Source organism: Epinephelus lanceolatus, chromosome 9 (assembly GCF_041903045.1).
Source record: "Epinephelus lanceolatus isolate andai-2023 chromosome 9, ASM4190304v1, whole genome shotgun sequence".
Classification (NCBI taxonomy): Eukaryota; Metazoa; Chordata; class Actinopteri; order Perciformes; family Serranidae; genus Epinephelus; species Epinephelus lanceolatus.
The window spans coordinates 5,866,133-5,892,445 of record NC_135742.1 but is presented as its reverse complement, the minus strand read 5'-3'; the positions used below and the strand labels follow the sequence as shown (position 1 = coordinate 5,892,445).

Genomic DNA, 26,313 nt, shown 5'->3' with positions numbered 1-26,313 from the left:
CTGACCAGTAACCATATATAGGCACCCTGAAGCATTCAAAATACATCACAAACAAGTCTTCAGAGCTCACTATCTGACATAAGATAAATAGGTTACATATTGCTTTTCCAACAAATATGGGCGTGCACATTTCACTCTTGTTTGCCCTCCAACAAAGCTCATTAAAGCTAAATCCTCTATCAGCTTCAACACATGTATGAGGAATACATCAGCCTTCAGTGTCAGATAAATTCTCAATATGAGCTGCACATAGTTTGTGTTTATTCTTTCTCATTTGGCCACATGTCTCTGGGTAAGGCTCTATGTAAATAATGTGTGTGGTTTTTAGCTATTTTTCTTCCTCCTCATTAAATTATTAAAACAAAATTACATCAGCTTTTTTTGTACTTTCTGCATTTTTAAGAACTCATATTGACACTTTTTGCCTATTTTTGGTCCCCACAAGGTTTTCATTGTGTAATAAAATGTGTTTATACCACTAGCACTGCGATGATTAATCAATTAGTTGATTAGCTGTCAACTATTAAATTAATTGCTCAGTAATTTGATAGTCAAATTATGGGTTTGACTATTTCTTTTAAAGAAAAAGAAGTTAAAAAACTTATGATTTCAGCATCTTAAATGTGAATACTTTCTAGTTTCTTTACTTCTGTGACAGTAAACTGAATATTTTTGAGTTGTGGACAAAAAAAGACATTTTAGGACACTTTCCATCATTTACTGACATTTTATAGACTTAACTAATTGGTTAATCGAGAAAATAATCAACAGATTAATTGACAATGGAAATAATGTTTAGTTAGGTAGTTTGGTACAGTGCTTAGATGACATACATATAAGTTAAAAAGACTCCAAATGTAATGGATGTTTAGCAACAGGTAGCTCAAACATAACTGATTTTAAATCCCTCGTATCTGTTAATGGACTCAAACCATCTGCGATTCTCTCTGGCAAGAACCTCATACTCATGTTAATATGCATTACAATGACATGAAAATATGCTGAGAATTTCGCCTGTCTAAATTTTAGAGGCTTGAAAGTTAAACCATGAGCTCAAATCTTTGGCATTTCAGTGGGACTGTGTATAGGAAACAGAGAGACACACTGACATTGACCTGATGAGAAACTGTCCATCAACAGCAGCTGGTCTCTCAGGATACAAATCAAAAACACAAAGTCCTGGACTTGCTCTTGAGGCAGGGAGGGACTGGGCCGAAGACAAGGAGAGAAGGTACAGGGGCTGAAACCTGGACGCCTCAGGAAGACATGTGCACTGCTCTAAGTAGGAGAGATGCCGTCCAGTATTTACTCAGGTGGAATAATACACAGCCAAAGCAGTCCAGTGTGTAGTGATAAAACAAAGAAGATTCTGAAGAATGTGCTCCATATGTTGCTAAGAGCGGATAAGCAATAGCTGAATTCCCAGATTGGGTATCGATGTTTTGACCATAAATGGATTCCTTCATCACTCATGGGGCTACTTTGTTAGCCAAAATGATTACCTACTGAACCCTGGTAGTGCTTACAGAATATACCATAGCCTCTGCATGGCTCAGTGTAAAGGAGTCTGCACACTTAGGCTCTATTTTTCACCCTTGAGGAGAAAGGAAGGAAACAGGTCACAGGCTGATAACTGGAGCTGCAGAACAGCTTCAAGATCTACTTTAAGAGGCTGGAAGCTCAGTTTGATACATTCCTACAGGCTGTAAGCTCACATTACTTTGATCCAGCAGACAGTACGCTGCACGTCGCCTAATGGAATCACCATCTTTAAAATACCCATGTCTCTCCTTAAACCTAAAGTTCATTCAGAAATAAACTTAGAGCAGTTTTGGAACTGGTGTGTGAGCATACTGGAGATAATACCAGGTTCAAATTCGCTGTCTGCGAAAGGCCTTAAGATGCAGCTCAGCCAGGTGTTTGAGAGGAGGCTTTTAGGCTTCTGTGTCAACGCTATGGCATACTAGTTACAATCAAAAAATGTGGTATATCAGAGTCTTAGAGGATGCGATAAAGAAATTAGTTGCCATGTGACTCTTTACAGTGATGTTAACCAGAAGCTGGATTTAGATTTGTAAAATGATGGAGTCAGCATTCACTGCCACAAAATGATTTTCTATTTTTCGAACTGCGCCTCTCTCCCATGGCCACAGCACCTGGGCACGGATGGAGCGTCTGAGCGCTGGGTGCTGTTTGTTAATTCATAAGCATAACGCACTATTTGTTTAAATAACAGGGCTCTCATTTTAGTATCATCTATCATTTTTCCAGCCTACTTTAGATAAAACAGGCTGCATGCCCATGGCCATAAACCACACCCCCTGTGGTCAAGCACTGGATGTAACCTATGTAACGGCAGCAACAGAAAGAGTGTGTCTCAAATCGCATACTTCTGTTAGTACACTTCAATGAAGTACACTATGTGCTTTTTGCGGGGTGCACAAATTTCAACAGGGTGGTGTTGTCTCAAATCACACACTGCCTTTTTGCACTAAGAAGTGCAGAAGTTTCGGCTGTTGCCGCAGTGGCCCGGGTTCGACTCCAGCCTGTGGCCCTTTGCTGCATGTCATTACCCCTCTCTCTCTCTCTCTCCCCCCTTCACGCTTAACTGTCCTATCTATAAAGGCGGAAATGCCCAAAAAATATCTTTAGAAAAAAAAAAAAAGAAGTGAAGACGTTTCTTTTAACTGCCTCTTCTTCATTGTCTTGTCTCGCTATTCCACACTTAACTTTTAGACCATTTTGAGTGTGCCAGTAGCACACAGCATTTCCTTGCACTATGCAGTGTAAATGCACTTAGCACGCTTCTGCACTCAAAATATTAAGTGTACAGAGGTATGCGATTTGAGACACACTGAAAGTTTGACTTTCACTCACCTCTGCAGCAGCTCCTCTAATACTTAAATCTGATCTGATCAGCTGGAAGAAAGTCTTGTTGATTTTGCCTAAATTCTCTACCCCACTGCCACTGAGGCAAAAAAAGAATTCCGCTTGTGCTGTGTTCACGGACCGGCAAAACCTCCGAATTCAGTGAGGTGACACAGATTGGTCACAAAGACACATGGGGAAAAACAAACAAACAAACAATGTTTGCTGATCTGGTGTAAAAGTAGTCCACGGATCTATCAAGATGAAATGACAACCCGTCATCAAATACCAAAGCTCTGTCACGCCCAGTGGGGCTCCCTTTAGCATCTGTATGAAAAGCACAACTGTCTCCTGGGTAACACACATTTTTAACAAGTATTTAACGTCATGAAAAGGTCATCGTTAGGTTTAGGCAACAAAACTTCCTTGTTAGGTTTAGAAAAAACATAAATATTTCACGTTATGTAATGAATGTAACGTTACATAACGTTATGTAAGATACATGTAACTTTAGGTTAAAATAACTCAACACTGTATTTTGGTTTCACACGGGAGACAAACAGCAATCTCCTGGATGAAAGTCCTGAGTTTGTCTGACCCATCCATCCAACCACAACCTCTTCCTTTTGCAGCCCGGTGCGACTCATACAGACCCTAAAGGTACCCTTGTGCGTCGGTATCAGACGCTGAGGGGTGTGACAAGACATCTGCATTTGACAACCTGGGAGCAACCCAGGCTGTGGACAACACCAAGACCTTTTTTTTTTTAAGTTCGCTTCTATTTCAAAATAATCACGACTTTATTAGAACTTGCCGGCATTAGCTGATGTGGTAAAACATACCTCTTCTTAATTATCTGTATAGTTTAATTTTTTGATATTTAAATTTAGATTTCCCCATTAGGCACTCTAGATCAGTTGATTTTATTATTCTCTTCTTCAAAATTGATACGCTAGTTACAGTTGTTGCTTAAAAAGATCAATCTCACACACACCGCCCCTGCTGCTTCACTGACCAGATGTGTCTCACAAGTTGAGTTCAGACTGTTGAGTAACCCTTGGCTTCCCTACCCGACAGGAGGCCAGAAAGAAGATGAGTCCAGACACAAACTGGAACAGTCTAATCACTGTTTTGGAGGGAAATCCAAAGGGATGATGTAAGAACGATGGGAAGCAGAATGTAAACAAAGGCAGAAACGTATGGCTGCATTAATAAAACTTATATCTTTTGTTTTTTTAGAGTGTGAGGCTGTAAATTAATTTGAAGAGTAAATTAAAGTCCAACATTTTTATTCAAGATGTTTTTTGTGCACTTTCATCCATTACTGTTGATTTAAAGGTATTTTAGTGGCTATATTTCAGAGTGTAGCAGGTTTATTATAGGACCTGCTACACAAAGTGTTGACTTTGAGCCTAAGGAGTCTGAAAAACACCGCCTGCACATGGCAGGTGCACATTCCTCCAGGGACAAGCCAGAAACCTTTAGGTAGTATTTAACACAGATGTTCAGTCCTCCCTAACATATAACAAGCACATGCACCCTGTGTCTTCCAAGTGCATGGATGGGAGGAGGAGTGAAAACATGCTAAGGTTCACAAGTCCATGAAAAGTGCAAATCAAAGGAATGCAAAAGATAATATGGCTGTAAATAATGATTGATTAGAGAAATGCTTGATTTTAACCTCACGGTATATTTTAAATCTCTGCCAGGGAGAAGCCTGTGACCTTGATGTGTCAAAGGAAAATATTCAGGCCACAATATGTCCAATCTAAAACTCTGCAAAGTAGTTTTGACAAGGGACTGCATATTACAGGCCTTCTGCTACACTCAAGATTTTAAAAGGGAGCAAACCTGTATTATCGGACTTTTACTGTGAGCCTCCTGTGTTTGTCATTTATCTACTGGTTTCACAGCCTCACACTGAAAGACAGAACAGTCTAAATAGCAAAGTTAAAATCTGCTCTAAGATCACAGGAGTGACACTGTGACCTGTTTTTGCAATCAACAAATCCTCCAGAAAGTCACAAATATTTTATCTTCTCCTGGCCATGTCCAGGTCGGCAAATTCTCTCTGTTGCTGTTCATGTTTAATAGCTTACACCCATAGAAGCCGCTGGTGTTCCAGCTTAATGAGGGACCCTGTTAACTGATGACTTGTGTGTGTCTGTGGTTGCTCGTTTAACTTACATAAATGGTCTGTGTAGATGTTAACACAGGTGAGTGTGCATTCAAAATTAATTAAAGCAAAATTGAAGGGTTTTCCAAGGACACCTACATTAACTATTCGCGTTTTCAACAGGTACCGTCACTTTGCATTCCCACTTCACATGTGGCTGAGTCACCACTTCATATGGTCGCTCATTAAACTAAAACACCTGTTGCTCTCAAACAGCCCAATCAACTGATGGAGCAGCTGACTGATGAAGGGAGTCAGCTGATAGATCACATGATTCCTTTTTATGCAATCAATTGGTGAATCTCATTCAGGGCGCCCTTATTTAAACTGCTCTGGCCTGCCTACTGTTGCTGCTTCTTCTGCAAGCTGCTTTGCAACCTGCCTCCACCCCAGCTCCTCCTTTTCATGTTGTGTCTGACTTATCAATGTCATTTCTGTTTGTCAGTGATGCTGTTCTGTTCTGTTCCCAGGAGGTCTTTGCTGCTGCTCTCCCTGCCTTAGACTTTCCATGTAGGCGCATGGAAGGGCAGGGAGGTTTGCTCTCTCTCTGCCTAAGGCTTTCCTCATTTGCACATGGAAGGGCAGGGAGGTGTGCTCTCTCTGCCTATGGCTTTCTTCGGTTGCACGTGGAAGGGCAGACAGGTGTGCTCTCTTTGCCTTAGGCTTTTCACGTAGGTGTGTGGAAGAGGCTTTCTGCGTAGGCCTAGGAAAGACAGAGAGTCCCCAGAACAGAGCCATAATGCTAAATATAATACTGCAAATCAAAATAATGTCTTCTTTGAGTTAAGTGTTCCTGACTGAACATAGAGAAGCCCCAAGTTACAGATTATTAAATTGTTGCAGTGGAAAAGGACAACAAGGAAGTGAGTTCCTGTGGATCTACAGTCTTTGTTGTCTGTGATTTAGGATATATTCATCCACGATAAAACACAAGAGGCTGCCTTAATACCAAAAGAAAATAAAGTAATCCCTTCAATAATCTCCTTCCCTGTAAATCTGCAACTGTGTCCAAAATGAGAGCTCTTTAAGGACCGGTGACAAAGAGCAACCGTAGTTTATCCAGACTCCCAGATGGCCTCTACTTAATGCAAGACTTCCTTTGATACCAAGGGGACAGCTTAGTATGATTCCCCATCTTCCCAGTAGCAAATCAAGCTGATGGGTGTTTTAGTGGTGACGGTCCACAGCCCAAATGTGTTCCCAATGTAGTTGAAAAAAAAAAAAAAAAAACACTAATGCATTGAGTGTAAAAAAAATCCTGAGAGATTAGATTAAGTGTATCCGTTTTCATTTGCTCTGAAAATGGTCCAGGGGCCACATTTTTGGGGCGATGTCTCTGGACAATAGCAGCTGTTCACAGGAGGGAGGGGCACACAAGAAATCATTACAGTGGGGCTCATCCAGGCTTTCAGTGGCAAAACAGTGAGCAGAGTAGTGCCACTTGCATTCTGGGATATGTGATGTTTGATTTCATGGGTAAACAAACCTTTCATCCGCCCTGAAACGGCTTCCAAATGGCCCTCGGCATGTTCTCACTGGATTTGGCTTTTGTAACTTAACCAACTAATTACTCTTTCATTCAAGAAAATATTGCATGTCAGAGCTCAGCTGCGTCTCTCCGAGGAAACCCTGTCGAGATAATTCAAATACGTATGAATCAGATTAATCTCAGTCTATTATTATCTTTCAATTGCCATTTATTAAGAGCTCTGGAAGACAATTGTATACAACATGAGGGTGGCTTAATCTTTCTTTTCCTCATTCCTTTCCAAATCCCTCAGTGGCAGATATGGTGCATTGAGAGACAGGGCACAGCTGCCATGTTGGCTGTGTGCACTAACATAACACACAATGCTTTGGCTATCCATTTTCTTTTTATAGACCAAGACACTAGCCATGAAATCCACGTCTTGTAATCAGCCAACAGTAATACTTCACAGTTAAATGTTATGGTTTTCCTCAAGACCTGCAACTGTGAGAAAGTGCAGCCAAAGTATTACAGTTCAAAGCTCAGACACAAAGTGGTCGCATGAATCATGAGCCAAAACAACAGTTTCTGAGTCTATCATGTAAGTTTTTCTGTGCCTTTATCAGGTGAAGTCAAGTCTTAGAGCTAAAATAGGAAATAGATGCTGATCAGGTAATCTCAAATATCACAATGGTCGCTTCTCCAGACAAAAAGTCCTTTTTTGTCCACTTGATAGATGGTTCCAAACTGTTGGGGCCTTATACCCACCTCTCCACAACTCTGTGACACCATTCAAGTCAAGGTCATATGATAGCCCTGCAGGACTCTTTCCTTTCTAAAGGCTGTCCACCTTGGTCCTGCTGCTTTGAAATCAAACTTGCCATTGTTATTTTTACTGCCCATGACAAGGACAAAGGGACTGGGCAGCGGGGACACACACACGGCTTGTAATGCAATAGGGCTGGGAATTCCTCTTTAATTTCAATGCTATACTTGATCTCTGGGCTGCATGACTGACCACCTTATTATCTATAGCGACAGGAGCTTATCAATACAGAACTCGCTGGGTCCACAGACCAAAGACAAACACTTCCTTTATGCAGGATGTCCCCTCTGGGCATGAGACACGCAGCACAGGCCAACCAGCTAAATTCCACAACTGAATGGCTGGGAGACTGAAAATCATTTTTAAACAGTCAAATTAAAGGAGGACAAATAACACCTCTTCTGGAAAGCTTTCCTCAGTGTCTCGCAAATTGACAATTCAGTATTAACTACAAGCAAGTTAGAGATCTCTAATAATGAATTGTTGTCAACAGCTCCAGAATAATATGTAAGGTAAGTTGAAAATGTTCACATTTGTTAGTTAACTGTCGGCTGTCACAAATCAGAACTACAAAGCATGTCCCTACATGTGTTGTAGAATATATCTGAATTATTATGCACAAGTGTAATGCTGATGTTTCATTTTGGCATCACTGGGCAAAATAAACTTTGATCATATTGTAATACAAGTGGACTGCAAGACTTCTGCACCTCATCTTGGTTGCTTTCAGGCTTTAGAAAATCTAGGCCTTGACGGGAGACTCTGATTTATGACAGGTAATTTCAGAGACAGGGCGTTTCCATTGGCTGTTCTACAAACGCAGAGGTGCGCACACATCCCGTCAGTGAAAGCTGGTGAAGAACTGTGGAGAAAGTTGCTATCCCAGCACTGGCAACAACTACCAACATCACAAAGCAACCCCAAAAAGGAAGATGGACTTATCAAAAGTCTAAAAGAGAGTCTGACCATAAACAAAACAAAATGTGTCACTATCAGCAAAGCGTCTCAGAGACAGAGAGAACATTTTGCTAATAGTTTAACCTTCTGCTAAAATGAGCTAAAGGCTCACAGCTGCAACCTCAAGCTCCCCTTTATGTAGCTAACGTTAACTAGAGTCTTGGATCACAGTGTTGTCCCCACCTCACTCCCTGCCACTACAGACCACCTCACTGGGAGGTGAGCAGACAGCAGCTCTTGAGACGGACCACCAGTCAGCGGTCGCAGCAACCTGAATTCAGCCAGGGCAAACCCCACAGCAGGGGACCAGACAGCTCCAACTCCTTGTTGGATCAACAAACTGTTGCTGCCATTACATAGCTTAGACGTAGCGCAACCAACCCGCTGTGACCCCAAGCAGCAGGAGGTTTGTGCTGGCCAAATTCGAGCCACTACAGCCACTGACCTGTCTCTTGAGCTTCTGCCTACTCTCCTCCCTGAGAGGCAGTCCACAGTGGCGGAAAGCATGGTGGAGAGACCAAAGGGTGGCTAGCTAGCTAATTCTTGAAAAGATTTCTGTGTAGCCCTGCTTTAAAAGTGAGACATATTCAGGACCTTTGGAAACAAGATGAGATCCAAGAACTGTGGTCAGTTGTCAAATGACATTTACTTGTATTTATGATTGATAAACTTAAGACAAGAGAAGTTCCTGCAGACAAAGCCTACGCAATTATTTTTGTTGTTTTGAGTTTTGATGATTCCCAACATACACTGTTTTCTAATACTGTAAAATTTCTCACATTACATTCTTGAGACAATTTTTTAACATGCAATTGACTGACTTCACAGAGCTCATGAAGTGAGCACCAAATCTTTCATGTGAAAAAAATCTTCTGATCTGATGTTAGTAATTAATTCTCGTTCACAAAGTTTGACAGGTCCAGTGCGACTCCCCTCGGTTTGTTCTTTATTACTGACACAACAAACTGACTTCTGTGATAGTCCAGGTGCTCGGGAATGAGCTGAGAGCAAACATACTCATTCACTCTAAATGGGAAGGCACTGTGCCAGGTGCATTGTTTTAATGAAGTCCCTGTTGTTGCTGAGTGACTGATGGCTTCACCAGTACAATAAGAAACAAATTTATTTGCTTCTGAAGGGCAGTGAATATTTACTTTCAGGGTAGTCAATTGAAAAATCATTCAACATTAAACAACATCTGACAAAGATGAAAAACATAATCATGTCTGTCATGTAATTTCTTTGTAATGCACCATGAGTAACCATGTTATTCACTGTTTATGAAATAATACCATATCATACTATCAGTCAAATGTTACTAATCATACCTGTTAAATGAATGTGGTTTGGTTGATAGGATACATCTTCAAATGATTAGAAAAATAACTTTAAACTTGGGTCATTCTTTGGCAGTTCTAGTCTAGGGATGTCAGTTTTGGTAGATTGGAGCAGCATTTCGAAGCACTATCCATTTAGAGATGGCGACATTTTAATGTTTTGTGATGTAAATCTCTTGGCCTTTATTTCTTTTTCTGTTGGCTTTGCGGACCGACAGCTGGCCTGACCCATGGTAGCAGGATGGCATTGCCACAGAAAGATAATGGCCACCCTCCGGTCTACCACCCTGTAGCCCCAGTAATTGAGCAGCTTCATTTTTTTTTACCAGGACTATGTAAGGAGAGCACAATGTTTCCATGGGTCAGGTGCCACTTGCTAGCTGCCACCCAGCCAAGGTGGTGGTGCACAGTGCACTTAACTAAGGAGTAGCAAAATTAACATATGGACCGACATGTGTAACCTGTCAAAAACATTCTCAGTGGTTAACTGATTAACGGTTAACTGTTAGAGATATTGGAAACTACCAGACACATCTTCAACTTCAAATTGGGAATAAATCTGAGGGCAATAGTCCAAAGTTATCACCCAAAATTTCCACTATCATGATTCATTACGTTGCAGCGCTACATGCTGTGCCAAACCATGTCCAAGTGTCCAAATTCTCCTCAATGAAGTAATTTACTACAATTTAACACGCTGAACAAAACCTGTATTTTCCTGTAAAGGCCCAGACACAGCAACGAAGGCCCCCTTCTGCGTCGCCTCATATCGCCACGTCCCGCCCAAAAGTTGAGCTGTACATGGACACACCACAAAGACTGCAGGTGATGTCAACTGGCAGTTCCATTCTGCACCTACATAAGAGGAAATAACTCTCTACACCAGAAGCAGTCTGTAATCGTCATTCAAAACGTAAACTGGAAGATCATCTTAGCCAGTTAGCACATTAACAAAACAATCCAGTGTTGAAAGTACAAAACATATGTTTCTGCTAATGAGCTTGATGGAAAAATAAAAATAATTGTACCTAATGTAGCAACTCCCTCTTGCCTTTAGCTCTTTGTTTACTTTCCTCACTTCGGTTTCTCAAAAAAACAGACACAAACAACACATCGACAAGGGCGGCAGACGCTCACCGACAGCCTAACTTTGACCGTTACTTGACAGTCACCTTGGTGTATCACGGCCTTATAGAAAATGATCTCACAGTAGTACATTAACTGGACAGATTTATCTTGCATTCAAATAATTTTAAAACTAATCAAACTAAATTCAACTGTGAGATTAAGTTGTTTTTTTTAATTACAAAGCATTCTGATGTCTTTGCCTTTTACATCCACCAGTTTCTTAGTAAGTTATGTCAAACACGGGCTCACAGATTTAAGTGGAATTTGGTAGAAGATTATGACATTTGTGCAGATTTGGTAACAAGTGTGGATGGAAGAATTTCTAAAATTATATCTTAACATTGCAATAAAGAACATATCTGAACATAGCTATTTTGTAAAGACATTCTACACTTACTCTGATTAAAAAAAAAGTTTGGCAGATGCTTTTATTCATCTTATTTATTTCAATGCTTTTTAGTTTATGTCATAGGTGCAGTCTCTCTGTTTATCACAACCTTACAAATGTCGGTATATTACTGCTTCATGCACAACTGCCTTTAACTGTGCCCATTCATTAGTTTAACATTAGTTTGATACGCTGCACATTGATACCATCAGAGCCTCTCCACAAACAGCTGAAAACAAACAGGGAGCAGAGTGGGTGGTGGCAGCACACCTTCAGTTTCAGATGTGAACCTTCCAACAATGGACACCCTCAGGCATCCTGTGCAGGTGTGACCTGGATTTGATAAAAAACTTAACTTCTTACCCAGTGCAAATAAAGCCAAAGCTGCCCAGGTGCAGCTTTTGTTTGTGTGTGACTTTTGGCAGGGAAGCAGCTTTCGCAACAGGGCCAGGGAAGTAACACACAAAGAAGGCAAGGCACTGAAAGCTTTACGAGTTCAGCTGATCAGAAAGATAGTGGAGGGCTCCTTCTACAGGCCAACAACTGAGTGCTTATGAGAAAACTACAGGAAAAAAAATGTATCGTCAATAATTTAAATGCAAAACAGGCTTTCTAGTGTTTCTTTGCCTTAATCCTAAAGAGAGGGGAGCGGGTGGGGGGCAGGGACCGCACACAAAGGGAAGATGAGCTCTGTTCATCAAGAGTCATGTCCGCTATCAATCTTTTGTCATGCCGTTTGGGGCCAGACAGAGGAGGCACAATAAGCTGACAAGTGTATTAAATGACAGGTGTAATTTCAACCTGACTTGAAAGGCTGAGCGTGACATGAAAGGAGGACAAAGGAGTGACCCCTCTGATGAATGGGACAGAAGATGACAATGAATATGTCATCCATTTAAAGGACGGCCAATAACTCAGCTTTAAGTATTTTCTTTATCTCGTCCATTATGCGCCTAAAATGGATGATTTTCAGTGTCCTAACAGTCTCTCACCACAATGATGAAACCCTTTATGATTAATCAAGTAGGTGATACTTGAGACAGTGATCCAATCCCATGTCTTAGTTTAACGCCTAACCATTGTTTTCAAATGCCTCTTTGCCCCCCAGAACAGAGTTACAATGGGTAGCAGCTGAAATCCTTTACTGTTTAATGGGACAACACTTTATGACCCTGATAAGTCATCTGTATCGTCATTATCATTAATGGCATTTGTAATCAGACGCGACTATAGCAATATTGTTATTATCACATTTGCTCTTTATCTGATGGAGACAGGAAAGTAATTTGCTCACATCTTACATAAAAAATTCAATAAAAAAAGAACAATGCTTCATCTCCAGGCCACTAGCAGTGCTCTGTGCACTAATGATAGCAACCCATGCTCCTACCCTGCCAGTATGCATTGATATTGGAGAAGCAATAGCAAGTGCAGCAACTTGGCTGGTGGGTATTTGGGCGTCATATGCCATCTAAGGGGGAGAATGCAAGATGGAAATATGTCAAAATGTGGGACTATCATGCACAAATCAGCAACAACAATGTAACTTCTGCCTGATATCTCCTTAAGTTGAGAGAAGGTTCATTTTTATAAGCCTGTGACTTATTGATCTCCCCTGACACATTTCTTAATCATTCTACTAAATGGATTTTATACCGTTTCATGTGTGCAACATAAATAGATAAATAAATAAATTTATAAATAAATAAATAAAATTAATTAGGTAGCTAGTTAGCCACCAAAACATTGGCATACTAACATTTTTTTGTTGTTGTTATGGACCACAATACATTTAAATAACATTAAACTAAGACAGTACAGTTATTTCTCATAACACTCAATTTGGAGTTTGCCTCTCATAAACGTCCATTTAGAGGGCCATGTAACCCTAACATTTCCCCTCTATCCCACTCTACCACTAGATATGAACGTGCAAAATGGAGGAGTAAAGGCTAAGGGATAAATGGTAAGAGGTGCATTGGGATTGAGCCAGTGTCAACCAACACTGGTTGAGTTTACAACAAAGACAGTAAAAGTTTCAAGAGGAACACCACCTAAATTAATAAGTCCAATATGTTATTTCCATGGCTTTCCACCTCCTCTCTCAAAGCCAGAGACCAGAGAACTCTGAAACTTGTGATGTCATTGGGTGTAAAGTTTGGATCTGCTCCATAGACAATGAATGGGAGACTGATTTTGTGGATCCACAATTTTTTTTTTTTTTTTTACCTGGCTTCACTCTATTCTAATGTTCTCAGATCTGAAACTGAAAATGTACCCATATACTCAGAACACAGCTCCAGACTTTATACCATGTAACATCGCAAATTTAAGTTTTTGCACTCTAGTTTCTGGACTTGGGAAAGAGTTGTTCATGTTTACCTATGTTTTTAGACTGTCTTAGACCATAGAAATAACAAACCCGGTCTCACTCCAGCATCGGACCCCAACGAAAAAAGCCAACCTTTCATGTCGTCATGATATGCATCCAGTCGGCATTATAGTTTAACGGTGCCCGGTGGCATCAGGGGAGAATGCAGTGGGACAATAAGGAAAGTTAAGGTAGCGGAAGGTCAAGAAGGGCCGGGTGGAGGGGTGGTGGATGGGTCCAACAACCACAACCTTCAACCGGGAGGCCAGTGTTTGCTTGTCTTAAGGTTGTAAAGTGAAACCCTGATCCTTTTTTTTTTTTTTTTAAATGTAGCCACGTGCTTTTGTTGCGTACACCCAACCATGTGCATGTGTTGGCTAACGTAACCAAGTGCGTTTGTTGTTGAAGGAAAAAAACGTCAATTTGCGGTGTTGTACCAACATAGTGCATTTATTTTGAAAGAGACTGTATGCAAACTACATTTCCTGTGAAAACAGAAGTGTATTTTGAAAATAGACGATGCATGTAAAAGGTAAAAGTTGATTTGGCGTTCCAGAACATCAACAACCAATGCATCCAGGGTACCTTCTCGATATGGAAAGTTCATGACCAAACGTCGATATGTGATGAGGTCAGAGGGAGAATGTGTTGGAGTAACATGTATGAATTTGGCCATAGTTCCCCTTTAAAGCCAAAAAAGGGCATTTGGGTTTGATTTGGATTTTAATTAAGTTCAAAGAAAACCTACTTATGTAATTTCCACATGAAGGAAGACTGGCTGTTTTTGACAAAGTTAGTGGCTCTCCTAAAGCACGGGCGATACAATGACTTAAATGCTACTTAAAATAACAATAATGTACAAACATAAAAAATAATGGGGGAAAAGGTGAAAAACACGTGTAGGACAAGGACTGCTTTGCATTAGAGTGCAGTAAAAACAAGTAGATGTGAGGACCTGGAATGCGTTAGTGGGACTGATCCTCAGGTTTGAGGAGCCTGGCAGATAGGAGCTCAAGTCATGTGTTTCAATAGGCCCTTAGAAAGCCCACGGTGAACAGTGTGAAAGATACCTCACGACACTGGGTGGTCTTATTATTGAACCTTATCGAAGATTAACGTGGGTAATTTGACACTTTCATAAAGAGGATTTTAGGAGCAACAGAGAGCGGCGGGAAGAAATCCAAACCATGTCCAATTTCTTTATGACGCATAATTGTTTGAAATTTCTGGCAGATGTTAGAATGAAAATACAGCATATGCAACATATGTATAAATACCACATGGATACCAGCAAATTACAATATTAATGATAAAAAACATACACACAGTACAATATGAATGAGTGTGCATGAAACCAGGTACAACACATGTTTTACTGTATGTCCGCACATGTGCAAATGTTGTCTGGAATGCATCTGTGTAATGTAAATATACCAATGAGGTCAAGCCTCGTCAAACTGTATAAAGATTACCTGTTACTTAAACAGTTTCAAAGAGAAGAGGTATTAAGCGCACAAATGTGGGTTCAATTTTAAACAGAGCGGGGCCTCAAAGGAAAATAAACATCTTCCTGATCCAATTTTTCAGCAGAGGAAGCTCTTAAGAGATGAAAAAGAAGAAGAGGTGGGAAAATATCTTGACAGCAAAACAACGCTGGTAATCCACAACATGATATTTTGCTTGTTTTATTCTGTCGCTCTTCTCTTTATACAGGAAGGGGTACTTTAAAACACTTAATTTTTCACTGGAGGTTTCTTTGGAAGGAAAAAGCTGTATCTCTCAAATGGTTTAAGTTATGAAGAGCTGACAGAAAGAAGAGGGGGGCTTTTGCGTGGTAGTGTTTACACAACGAACATCCAGCGGGAGAACTTCTGGTGTTACTACCTCTGCTCCCCTTCGTGCACTTCATGTGATCTCATAATTGCAAAGCCCACAGGGGCAGGTAAATGGAGGTCAAACAAAACTCCTTTTTTGTACTCCAGCATCTTAGAAGTGAATCACTTGAAGTCAATCAACGCGAACACTCCCTGCAGAACAATGCCGAATACGACCCCCAAATGGTCCACATTCCATTCATCATATACCGTCAGAGGAGACAGAGAATTGTGTTAAAAGCAAGTGTTTGTAGTAAAAACAGTCAGCTTCATGGTCACAGGTTAAAATCGCTCCCTGGTGCATCAAAGTTTAATTAAGCATGCAGGCTTTGTCCATGAATCAAGAGCTCCTAACTGAAGGGCTCACGCAACAGCTAAGCTTGACTTCAGAGAGGACAGATCTGTGAGGCAAACGTCCAGATCAGATGCCCAAAGCACCTCGAATAAAAGAGCACACTTCTACTCCCACTCCCAAGGTCCCACCAGGTGTCTGAGCACCTCTCCCACTTCAACTTATGAGGAATACGATTCTGACCAATTGTATGCCTAATTATAACCACAGCTGAGGGTTGGAGCAGAGATTGACCGCTAATTTGAGAGGTGAGCCCAAAGGCAAAGTTCCACCTTCACCTTTGCCTGCATCACTGCTTATGCCACACCTGTGCGTCTTTTGATCTTGTGTTTCATCTTGCAGTCACACTTGAACGACACCTAAAGTAGAGCTGGGTATCTCAATATAATTGAGATTTGATATAATTACACAGGGCTGTGCCTGAGTCAGAATTATGTTGGTCAAATCTGATTTGGCTGTTCAAAACAATTTTTTTCATGGAAGGTTTTAGAGTTTAAACTCAGCAGGACGTTCAATGTAACAGCGGCATTCACATAATACAGAAAACAAGGTAATGGCGCAACCGACAGATTGGAAATGTGCAACAACATTTCTTTCTGACGCTAGATATCAGACAAAAGCCTGAGACTGCGTCGCATTAAATTGCTGGGAGCTGTAAATTCACCACTTTTAAGCAGAGGAAAGAAGATGTTATCTTGGAGCAAAGTTTCTCCTCCTCAGCTGTCTGTACCAAAGAGTAGTGTGAAAGTCAAGAGCGCTCACTCCGCAGCAAAATACGGGGACCAAAACTTCTCCAGAAGTACACTGCACAGCAAACTGACTACAAAAAAAAAAAATAAAAAAACTTCCTCAACTTGAAGCAATCTCTGTCAAGTGAGGGCCACTGCTGTTAACCAGAAGAAGTGGAAGAAGAAGTAGTAGCAGAAGAAGGACATGAGACCAGCCACCAGGCTAATGCTCAACGTTATAACGTTACAGCAACTTCTAAAAGTTAATTTTAGTATGACTGTTTTGACCACAGATAACAGCGCAGTGCTATCTCAAGACTGACTTTGCCACATAACGTTAGCGACAATAGCTGTACAGTCAACTCATCTAATGCTAATGGTAACTTTGCAAGTTAACGTAATTGACTTGCAGCTATTTCATTAGAATGATATGTAACAACATGACTAACACGTTAACTTGTCTCTGAATATGATTTTTGTCCAAGGTGCTTTCAGACCGACAGTTTAAGGGACTCATTTTGTTCCAAAGTTGTATAATTTTACAGGGATTTACAAGAGGACCAGATCAAATGCCTTGTGTGAGAAAGCTGCTCTTGATTGGTCAGAATCTCCATGTTGGAAAAATCCAGGAAGTAAAGCAAACACTGAAGAAGAGTACACTTGCAAGATAAATGTGACACTTTCTAATGTCACAATGGAGGGACAACTACGCAGGTTGATTTTAGCGCTGCTCATCGTGGACTATATTGCTGTCATTGTTCATTTTAGTCAAACCATACAGTTTGAAAACGAGGCGCAGCTCCAACTAGAAAACAATGTTTTGATGCATTGGATGTGCTGAATGTGCATATTAAGGCAGTACAGGAGGAGGTGCACATTAATAATCCTCCAGGACTGTAACATGCTCATGTTTAACCCAAACAATGTGTCATGTGACTGCAGTTGGTTCAGATCCAGGTCGGAACACCTTCTCACCACAAACGATCCGCACCAGAGTTCGTTTGTAACCGGACTGAGACCACCTCTTCAGGAAGGTCTCGAATATTCCAAACATCCAAAACTTGTACAGAGAACACTGAGGACAGTTGGATTTTTTCTTTTTCTTGGTTACATTGTCGGCTAAAACACTTACAAAATATTTTTAAAACCGCCTATGCAAAAGGTTTGACATGCTGACTGGAGTTAACAATTCTTTGTCCATTTATCGTTAATTGATATTATTTGATTATAACTGTTTTGTATCCACCTCAGACCTGTGAAATGTTCCGCTGTTTGGCAAGAGTTTGTCATGTTCTGACAATAAATAATTGTTCAAGCCACAGAGGGATGTCGTATGCTGTAAAGCCCTCTGAAAAATCAGCCTTTAAACATGAAAGAAATTGATTTGACATTTATCATGATAATCATCGATACTGACTGCTACAAGAACTTTTTCGTGGTAACATTTTTAGCCATAGCACCCATCCCTAAGTCCTAAAACTATTTGAGCTCCAACCCAAAGGAGGCATTTTCTGACCATTTCCTGGCAGAGCACCTCGGCGGTGTGGACTTTCATTCCAACCGCTTCACACTCTGTTGTAAGCCGCCCCAGTGTGTGCTGGAGGTCACGGTCTGATGCAGCCAACCAGACTCTCTCTACTACTCATCAGCTGCACCTGGAGATTCTGTCCATGAAAATCACAAACAGAACCTGTGACCAGGCCTTTGCAGAGCTCAGCTGCTACTGGCCAACTGTGGAGAATATGGATACAGCTCGCTCTGCAGATAAACAAAAAACGGACTCAGACAACAAGTCATAATGGTCCTGCCACTCTATTTTGTACCCACCACAAGAAACTCCTGCCACATTACCATTGCAAAGCTTTTAGACTACCTCAGTGATCTTTGCCAGAAATCTCTGCCAGAGAAATCTGAAAGGGAATCCTTATCTCTCAGCACTCAGCCAGGCATCTTCTTGGCACCTCCCGTACTTGGCAGCTCTGAAAAATGCTGCACAGACGCTGTGAAGACATGAGCTCAACTATATCTAGTTAGTACCACTTTACCACCCGCACCAACTCATGACTCTGTTCTCAATCTCAAAAGATGCCATTTCTCATCTTGGACTTTACCAAGGCCCCCATGCTTGCCATTTGACTGACAATATACTTGACCTTTACACCTCTTGCAGATGATGAAATAAAAGCATAACAGCTCAGATATAGTCCATAAGCAGCTTGGTTTATACTACACTGAGTGTCATTGATTATAACCGGATCAGGCCTCGCAGGTCAGCAGGCACAGGGTTTCTAGCTGTACCTAGAATTAGATCCAGTTCTGGTGAGGATGCCTTTCATTGCTGTGGTCCTGCTGAGTCCAGCACAACTCTGATCCACATTTAAAAGCAAACTCAAGACGTTTAATTCTCCCAGGCATATGGTTAATTAGTGTGTGTGTATACTCACTTGACCGCACTTGATCATGTTGATGTTTGTGTGTTCTCCATATTGTTATATCAATATTGATGACTATTGCTCATACTTATATATGTTTATGCAAACTATGTTCTCGTATTTAATTTTATCTGTTGTCTTTCATTGTAAAACACTTTCACTTCACATGTAAAGAAATGTACTACATAAATAAAATTGCCATTACATTGACAGATGAAGAAATGAACATGACATTGACCCTATCATATCGTATAATATTGCCCGTTGTGTGTACATGTGTGTTTGTTAACATAAGAATGCCACTAACATTTTGGCTAACCTGAAATAATACCTGAATAAACAGCAGGGTGTTCCTGATGGGGATGTGATGAGACACTTTTTGTTTAACACATATATGCTGAGGCACATTTTGCTGACATTTTTGGTTATTTGTTTTATTAATCTTTATATGTTTTAATGTTTTCCACATTCCAATTCCAACTGTGTGCATGCCCTCAGGGATTCAAAGTCCATTGTTGTTTGAAAGCGTACACTTGCACTATTATTCTATTGTATCAGTGGCATAAAATGGTCTTAAAATGACAATAATATTGTTTATCGCAATTATTTCTGGAGCAGTATACTGTCTACTTTTAAAAAGCAAAAAAGGAATAGAGGCAAGACAACAATGGAACATAAGGAGCTACACTGAGATTACAAGTAGAAGTCTTATGTAGAGTGAGCATGGTGGTATATGTGATTTGAATCGGCGGTTGCAGGTATGTCCTCAAATCAAATTTACAATATGTGTGTTTGTATACAGAATATGTTTGAAATGTGTAATTGAGATTGACTGAGAGATTATTGCTTTAATATAGTATGTATGGCAGTACAGGAATAAGTGTAAGTGCAATTGATCTAGTCACGCATTGTCGTCTTGTGTTGCGTCTTAAAGCCACAGTGTGTAAGAATTTCTCCCGTCTAACGTTAAAATCATATATTGCATTCAAACGGATAGTGCACTCTAGCGCCTCACTGTTTCAAACGCCTATTGCAACAACGGTAGTCGCTGTGTACCAAAAAGCTATGATAACGTTGATGAAACCATGTCATCCGATACTACATGGAGTATTCATTCAGGCTGCTACACAGACACGCGCGACACAAGTTGACAAACCCCCTCCTCACCATGCTGGCTGTGTTTACAACGTAGGACTGTTGGGGCGGGTGTAAATGGAAACAAACCAATCACGTCTTGTCCTTTGACAACTGACAAGTGGCTCAACCTCACACACCTCATCCCTCTCCTCGCAACACTGCGCCGCTAACAGCTGTTAGCCGCTGTTAGCGGCCAGCGCCGCTACTACCCCGGCATTACTGCAGCATAACAAAGTCCCACTCTTTGAGCATAATGCAGTATCATGTATTATACAGCATCACGGGAGACGGAATCCTCGTCGCCAAGAAGGCGCAAAAGGGAGTCAAAAAGGCAACGTGACCGGCGATTGCATTACCATTCTCCTTCAGCAGCTCTCTCCACCTGGGAAAGGCTACCCCAATGTGGACCCTCGTTTTTTTAATTCACCAGTCACGTTGCCTTTTCTATTCCCATTTGTGCTTTCTTGGCGACGAGGATTCCGTCTCCCATGATGCTGCATATACATGATCCTGCATTATGCTCAAAGAGTGGGACTTTGTTTCAAATTTGCCGGGGTAGTAGCGAAGCGCCTCTTGCTCCTCTCCTTCAGCTCCTCAGTCACGCAGCGCTGGCCTGGCTCACAACGAAAACGCCGAAGGTGGGGCTGTATGTCCCTTGCTGGCGGATGTATTCTCAAGATGGCGAAACATTATGGAACCCCACAGACAACTTACCCGCACAATGTACAAGCAAATCCGAAATTCTCCTTTTACGAGAATAAGTCAGATTATTGGTGGAGGTAATAGTACACCAGTGATGACATATTTATGAATGCAGACATCAATTTTTGCCAATAAACAACTGAAAATGTTACACAATGTCCCTAGAGTAGAGCAAGTAGAGCAATAAGTGTCCAACTGGAGAAGATTTAATGGCTAGATTATTTCTGTAGTCCTGAAAAGTCAGGGTGTTATGATTGAGGGAGAGTGAAGTGCAGTGATGAGTCAAAGGGAAAAGGTTCCCATGGATGTTGTAAGTTCTGTTGTATAGTTTTGCTATTGGTTCGATGATTTCCTTTCTGTTGAGGGACCAAATTGGGAGTCAGTAGCGTATTGTTGAGAGAATGATTGCATAAAAATATGCGTCCACAACAGAAGGGTCGAGGTATGGTGTGATGTTGCTGTGGGCATGCAATGTCTCTGAGAAGAAGGAAGACAAATGTTGAAAAGAATAACAAGCTCTAGTTCTTAATACACCATAAGACTAATATTGATACCAATACTAATTGTACAGTTTATGCTGTGAAAATACATAATTTTGTTTCGAAGATTGTGAATACTCCTCCAGGCCTGTACCCCGGCTCTTCAGGTGAGACCCCTACAGAAATGATCAGTTCTATCTAAAAGAACACCTTGGAAAAGGTAGCTAGAGTTTGGTAAACGGGGTTTTATGGAGGGGAGAGGGGCGGGCAGCTGGCTCTCATGGTATTTGGGGAGGAATGGTGGGTGGAGGGGCTGAGGGGATGGGGGGAGCATTTCCACTCAACTTGACACAGTATGGATTTTGTTCCCATCCTAATGGAATTGCAGAAATATTTGAGGGGAATCCCATTACGTAGCAATTGGAGTGCTGTAATAATGTACTCACAGTCATTTTCCCACTGCGGTTGGCCTCCTCTCGCTCTGCCAGGGCTTTCAGGAAGTTATCTTTGAGTTCTTTTCCTGCACTTGCCAGTGTCCTGGAAAAGACAACACTCAAACGGTTTGAAATGTTTCTCTTAACCTGAAAAAAAAAAGTCACATGAAGCCTTAAAGGTTCTTTATGGAAGCTTTCCACCCTTTCACATGTCGTAGCTGCGGGGTACTCTGGCCTATCTCTGCTCTAACATTAACAATCAACTAAACAGTCATCCTTATTGAAATGGATTGAGTAAAATGTTTTTCTAATCTGATCTGACACTGCAGAGGAGGGATATTTCCTTTTCCATGTCTCCATGACTTTCCTTAGTAAGTACAATACAACATTTAACAGGGCTTAATTAAAATGTATGATGAAAACAAAATGTAGATTTAAGTAGATGCAACAGAAATGCAGTCAAAGTCATGAGGTGGATTCCAGACAGCATCTAATGTGTCAGCACACAACACTTCACCAAAGCTGCCAAACTCCCAGGACACTCCCAAATACTCTACATACCATTTCTAAACAGAAATTATAAAAAATGTTGATAAGTCAGTGTCTTTACTCTGAAAGAAACCTGAAAACTACAGCGATCATGCAGAATGTCACAGTGTCACAGCTGTCCTTCCTAATTTCAGTATGCAGAGTAACATCATATCAGAGTATAATGACTTTATATGTGATACTATGGCAGCTTTTTACACTTAGGCTGGCCTGTTTCCATGGAAACATGGTTTTGGCGCGCTGTGATGTATCCACACCTGAAAAAACATTGGCACTAATATTTGAACAGTTAACACTGCAGTACGAGCAACAGAACGCTGGCTCGCGTCCAGGATTGACTGTGCAAAACATTCATCAGATCCGCAGCGAGTTAACGTCTTAAAGGCAGTAAACAGGTCATTGGGAGCCTCTCAGTTGTGGTTGAGAATGTTCAAGAAGAAAGACGGTAAAAAAAATGTAGAAAGGCCATTCACTAAATCAAAGTTACAACACCACTGTTTCTATGGACTTTAACCATGTGAAACAATAACCTGCACTGAATAGTTTTAATTTTCTTCCATTTTTTCATGTGTTTGCAACAAATTTGCGTCTTTTCTTTCTCATTTTTTATATCTGGTGAAACACTGGTGTGTTTGGTGTTATATCATGCAAGCCCTTTTCCTTACACTTACAGGTGCACTGTGGGAACAACTTACCTACTTGCTTCAGATAGACATTGGCAGTGTTGGGGAGCAGTGAACTACATGTAATTTAACCGGTAGTTTCTGCAGTAGCTTGCTGATAGTTAAACTACATTCATATTTGCAAAGTGATTCAAGTAGTTAAAATATTTTTTGCCATTTTGATGCGGTTAATAACTGAACAAATTTTGGGCAATAAAAGAAATGGAATTATTTTTTATTTCTCCACTATAATTGAACCCCTTTGACCACAATTCGTTGCAAGTATTAATTAGCCATATTTATTGACAAATGTTCAGAGAAATTGTTGCTATATTACAAGTTACCTCCATATCTGAGTAATCCTGCTCAGTCCAGTACCCCCACCTGGACTCTAGTTTCCACTGATGGACTCAGGGGATGGGGCCCCCCCTGGTGCCACCTCGGTTGAAAAGGCCGCAATAAAGCGCCCTCTTGAGTGGCGAAAATGAGAGGATTTGCCCTATTAGCTGCCCTCTTGAATGATGACAACAAGCGGATGTGCCCTTTTGGCTGCCCTCTTGAGTAATCAAAACAAGACGATGTGCCCTATTGGATGAAAACGAGCAGATGTGCCCTTTTGGCTGCCCTCTTGAGTGGTGAAAATGAGAGGATGGCCTCTTTTGGCTGCCCTCTTGAGTGGCGAAAATGAGAGGATTTGCCCTATCAGCTGCCCTCTTGAATGATGAAAATGAGCAGACGTGCCCTTTTGGCTGCCCTCTTGAGTGTTCAAAACAAGACGATGTGCCCTATTGGATGAAAATGAGCAGATGTGCCCTTTTGGCTGCCCTCTTGAGTGATGACAACCAGAGGATGCGCCTTTTTGGCTGCCCTCTTGAGTGATGACAACCAGAGGATGCACCTTTTTGGCTGCCCTCTTGAGTAATGACAACGAGACATTGTGCCCTATTGGATAAAAACGAGCAGATGTGCCTTTTTGGCTGCCCTCTTGAGTGGTGAAAACAAGAGGATTTGCCCTATCAGCTGCCCTCTTGAATGATGAAAATGAGCAGATGTGCCCTTTTGGCTGCCCTCTTGTCCCCATGTCATGCAGTAGGCGCCCTTTTTTCCTTTTTGCCCCTACCCTTCAAACATCCTGAGTCCGTCACTGCTAGTTTCTAAAGGCAGCTGTCTGACTGATGGACACTATACAAGACCTAAAATGCCACTGCACTTTCTTATGAATAGTGGGGTATTTCAATGTTTTGGTTTATGACCTGTGAACAAGTAGGCTCTTAATTGACATTTTTGCTGGCATGTGACTTTTTTGTGTTATATTTTGTTATAATTTTGTATTAGTTTTTACAAAGTAGTTCGAACTACTATTTTTTTTTATGTTTAGTTACACAGACTATATTTCCCCCTCGGACAGCTTTGGTGTAGCTCACCTTCTTCAGTAAGAAGTCATTGGTAGCTTGCAAAGCTATGCTTTAAAAGTAAGTTCCCCAACACTGGGCACTGATGAGTGTTAAGTGCCTGTTTTATCTGCCTTGCTCTCTAGCCTGCTGCAAACTGTGCAATACATATTTGGAGTTTTGCCCATATCCCCTAACACCACCCAGCTAAACTCTTGTTTCCAGGAGAATCAAAAAGCTCACTTGTGCTTCAACTCATAAACTTTGTCTTTACCTGCCAGTCGCCTTTTTCAAGCATGTCCAATCAATATGGCACATGTGCAACTCTTAACAGAGATGAGAGTGGGGCAAGATGGCTCACTCCTTAGCTACGTCCATCATCAGCTTCGGGAAGAAAATCATAAAACCCACTTGCCCAATCCGGCAAGTTGCTAAATTTACTAGCCAAATGTGGTATTTTATTTGCTGCAGGCAATTGGGTAATCCTAATTGCTATGCCCTGAGACATAAACATGAAAAAACAGTCTAAAATTTTCAAATTTATGATTTGTGTCAGGATATATTCGAGCGGCTGTGGCTAAGGAGGTGGAGTGGGTCATGCACTAATTGGAAGATTGATTCCTGGCTCCTCCTGTCTACTTGTCGAAGTGTCCTTGGCCAAGATACTGAACCTGGAATCGCTCCCGATGGCTGTTCCATCTCTGTGTTAGTGCATTTTAAACTGAGTAGCAGGTGGCACCTTGTACAGTAGCCTCAGCCACTAGTGTGTGAATGAATGTGTGAATGTGACTGTTGTGTCAAAAGCGCTTTGAGTGGTTGGAAGACTAGAAAGACGCTATACATGTGAAGTCCATTTAGCATTTTTTCAAATGTCCAATACATGCTGCTATGAATACATCTGCTCTGTACCAAAATAGTATTGAGGTTCAATATTTAGTCCTGCACACAGTTGTGAGACGAAGTAATAACCCTAGATTTCCATGAAAAACACCTGTTAGTTGGAGCCAGAAATCCCCCAGTCATAAATCTGTTTCTTTCATGCTGAATATTCAAAACTACTGAATCCAGTTCCGTCTGCCTCCAGAAAAGAAGACAAGTTCAGTTATTCTACATTAATGGCTCCTCAAATCCACTTTCCATACCCAAAGCACTTTAAAAAGCCTCAACAGCCACAACAAGCGCGGACAAGCGCCAAAGCCAATGTCTGCTCTTAGCCTAACTTAACATTAGAGTAAAAGAGAACAGGATCTGAATGTTTAAATTTACTAGAATTTGGAAGAGGATTGTAATTTATACTAGTCGTTTGGCTCATGCCCCATAATGAAAGTCTTAGAGAAATCACACAGTGGTAAAAGTGCACGAACAGCACATATTTGGAGGCTGGAACCTCACTCCATCTTCTGAGTGAGTGAAGGATTGCTGCTGGGTCATGGGGGCCGAGGCCCCAAAGTAAACACAGGTGTTGAGGAGGCAAGTGACTGGGGTTACCCCATCCAGTAGCTAAAGCAACACACACAGTCACGGAGAGTGAATAATACTTCAGCAAAACACATGGACCGCTGCAAGTTTGAGTTTCCCGTCAATTAACAAATTTCTTATCAAGCCTCATTTAGGAGGGATAACAAGGAATTCACTATTAAATGATGGTTATTAGCGGCTAATGACTAGGTATTAAGCTAACGGTGATCGAGCCATGTGTTTTAAGTGTCTTGTTTTTGGATTGTGGTCAAGGCAGGTGGGCCCTGGCATTAGTAAAGAAGAAATGAAAGAGGGAAGTGAACAGTCATCTGGCTCATTGAAAAAAAGTACATCTTTCTAAGACCATCTGTCCTACGGATATAAAATTACTTTTACAAGGTATATGTGTGGCTGCGCCAGTTTAAAAAGGGGAAACACTACAAGACAACATAAATCGAGATCTGCTTCTTGGATACTTAAGCTTTCCAAACTGTGGAAGAATTTCTGAGACCATCCTCACCAAAAAAGCAACTACTATTTGTTTGTACAAATGCTTTAGACAATCTATGCTTCCATTTTCTTCACAAGCAACCTCT

The 26,313-nt window shown here is 41.1% G+C and overlaps 1 protein-coding gene across 1 annotated transcript in view; it reads right to left on the bottom strand.

The window, feature by feature from the left end:
- Positions 1 to 26,313, bottom strand: part of cfap299 (cilia and flagella associated protein 299) — a 130,729-nt gene that overhangs the window by 79,765 nt on the left and 24,651 nt on the right. Inside the window, exon 3 of the mRNA XM_033620613.2 lies at positions 21,670 to 21,760. Coding sequence (XP_033476504.1) covers positions 21,670 to 21,760 — 91 coding nt within the window. The remainder of the gene's footprint in view (positions 1 to 21,669; positions 21,761 to 26,313) is intronic.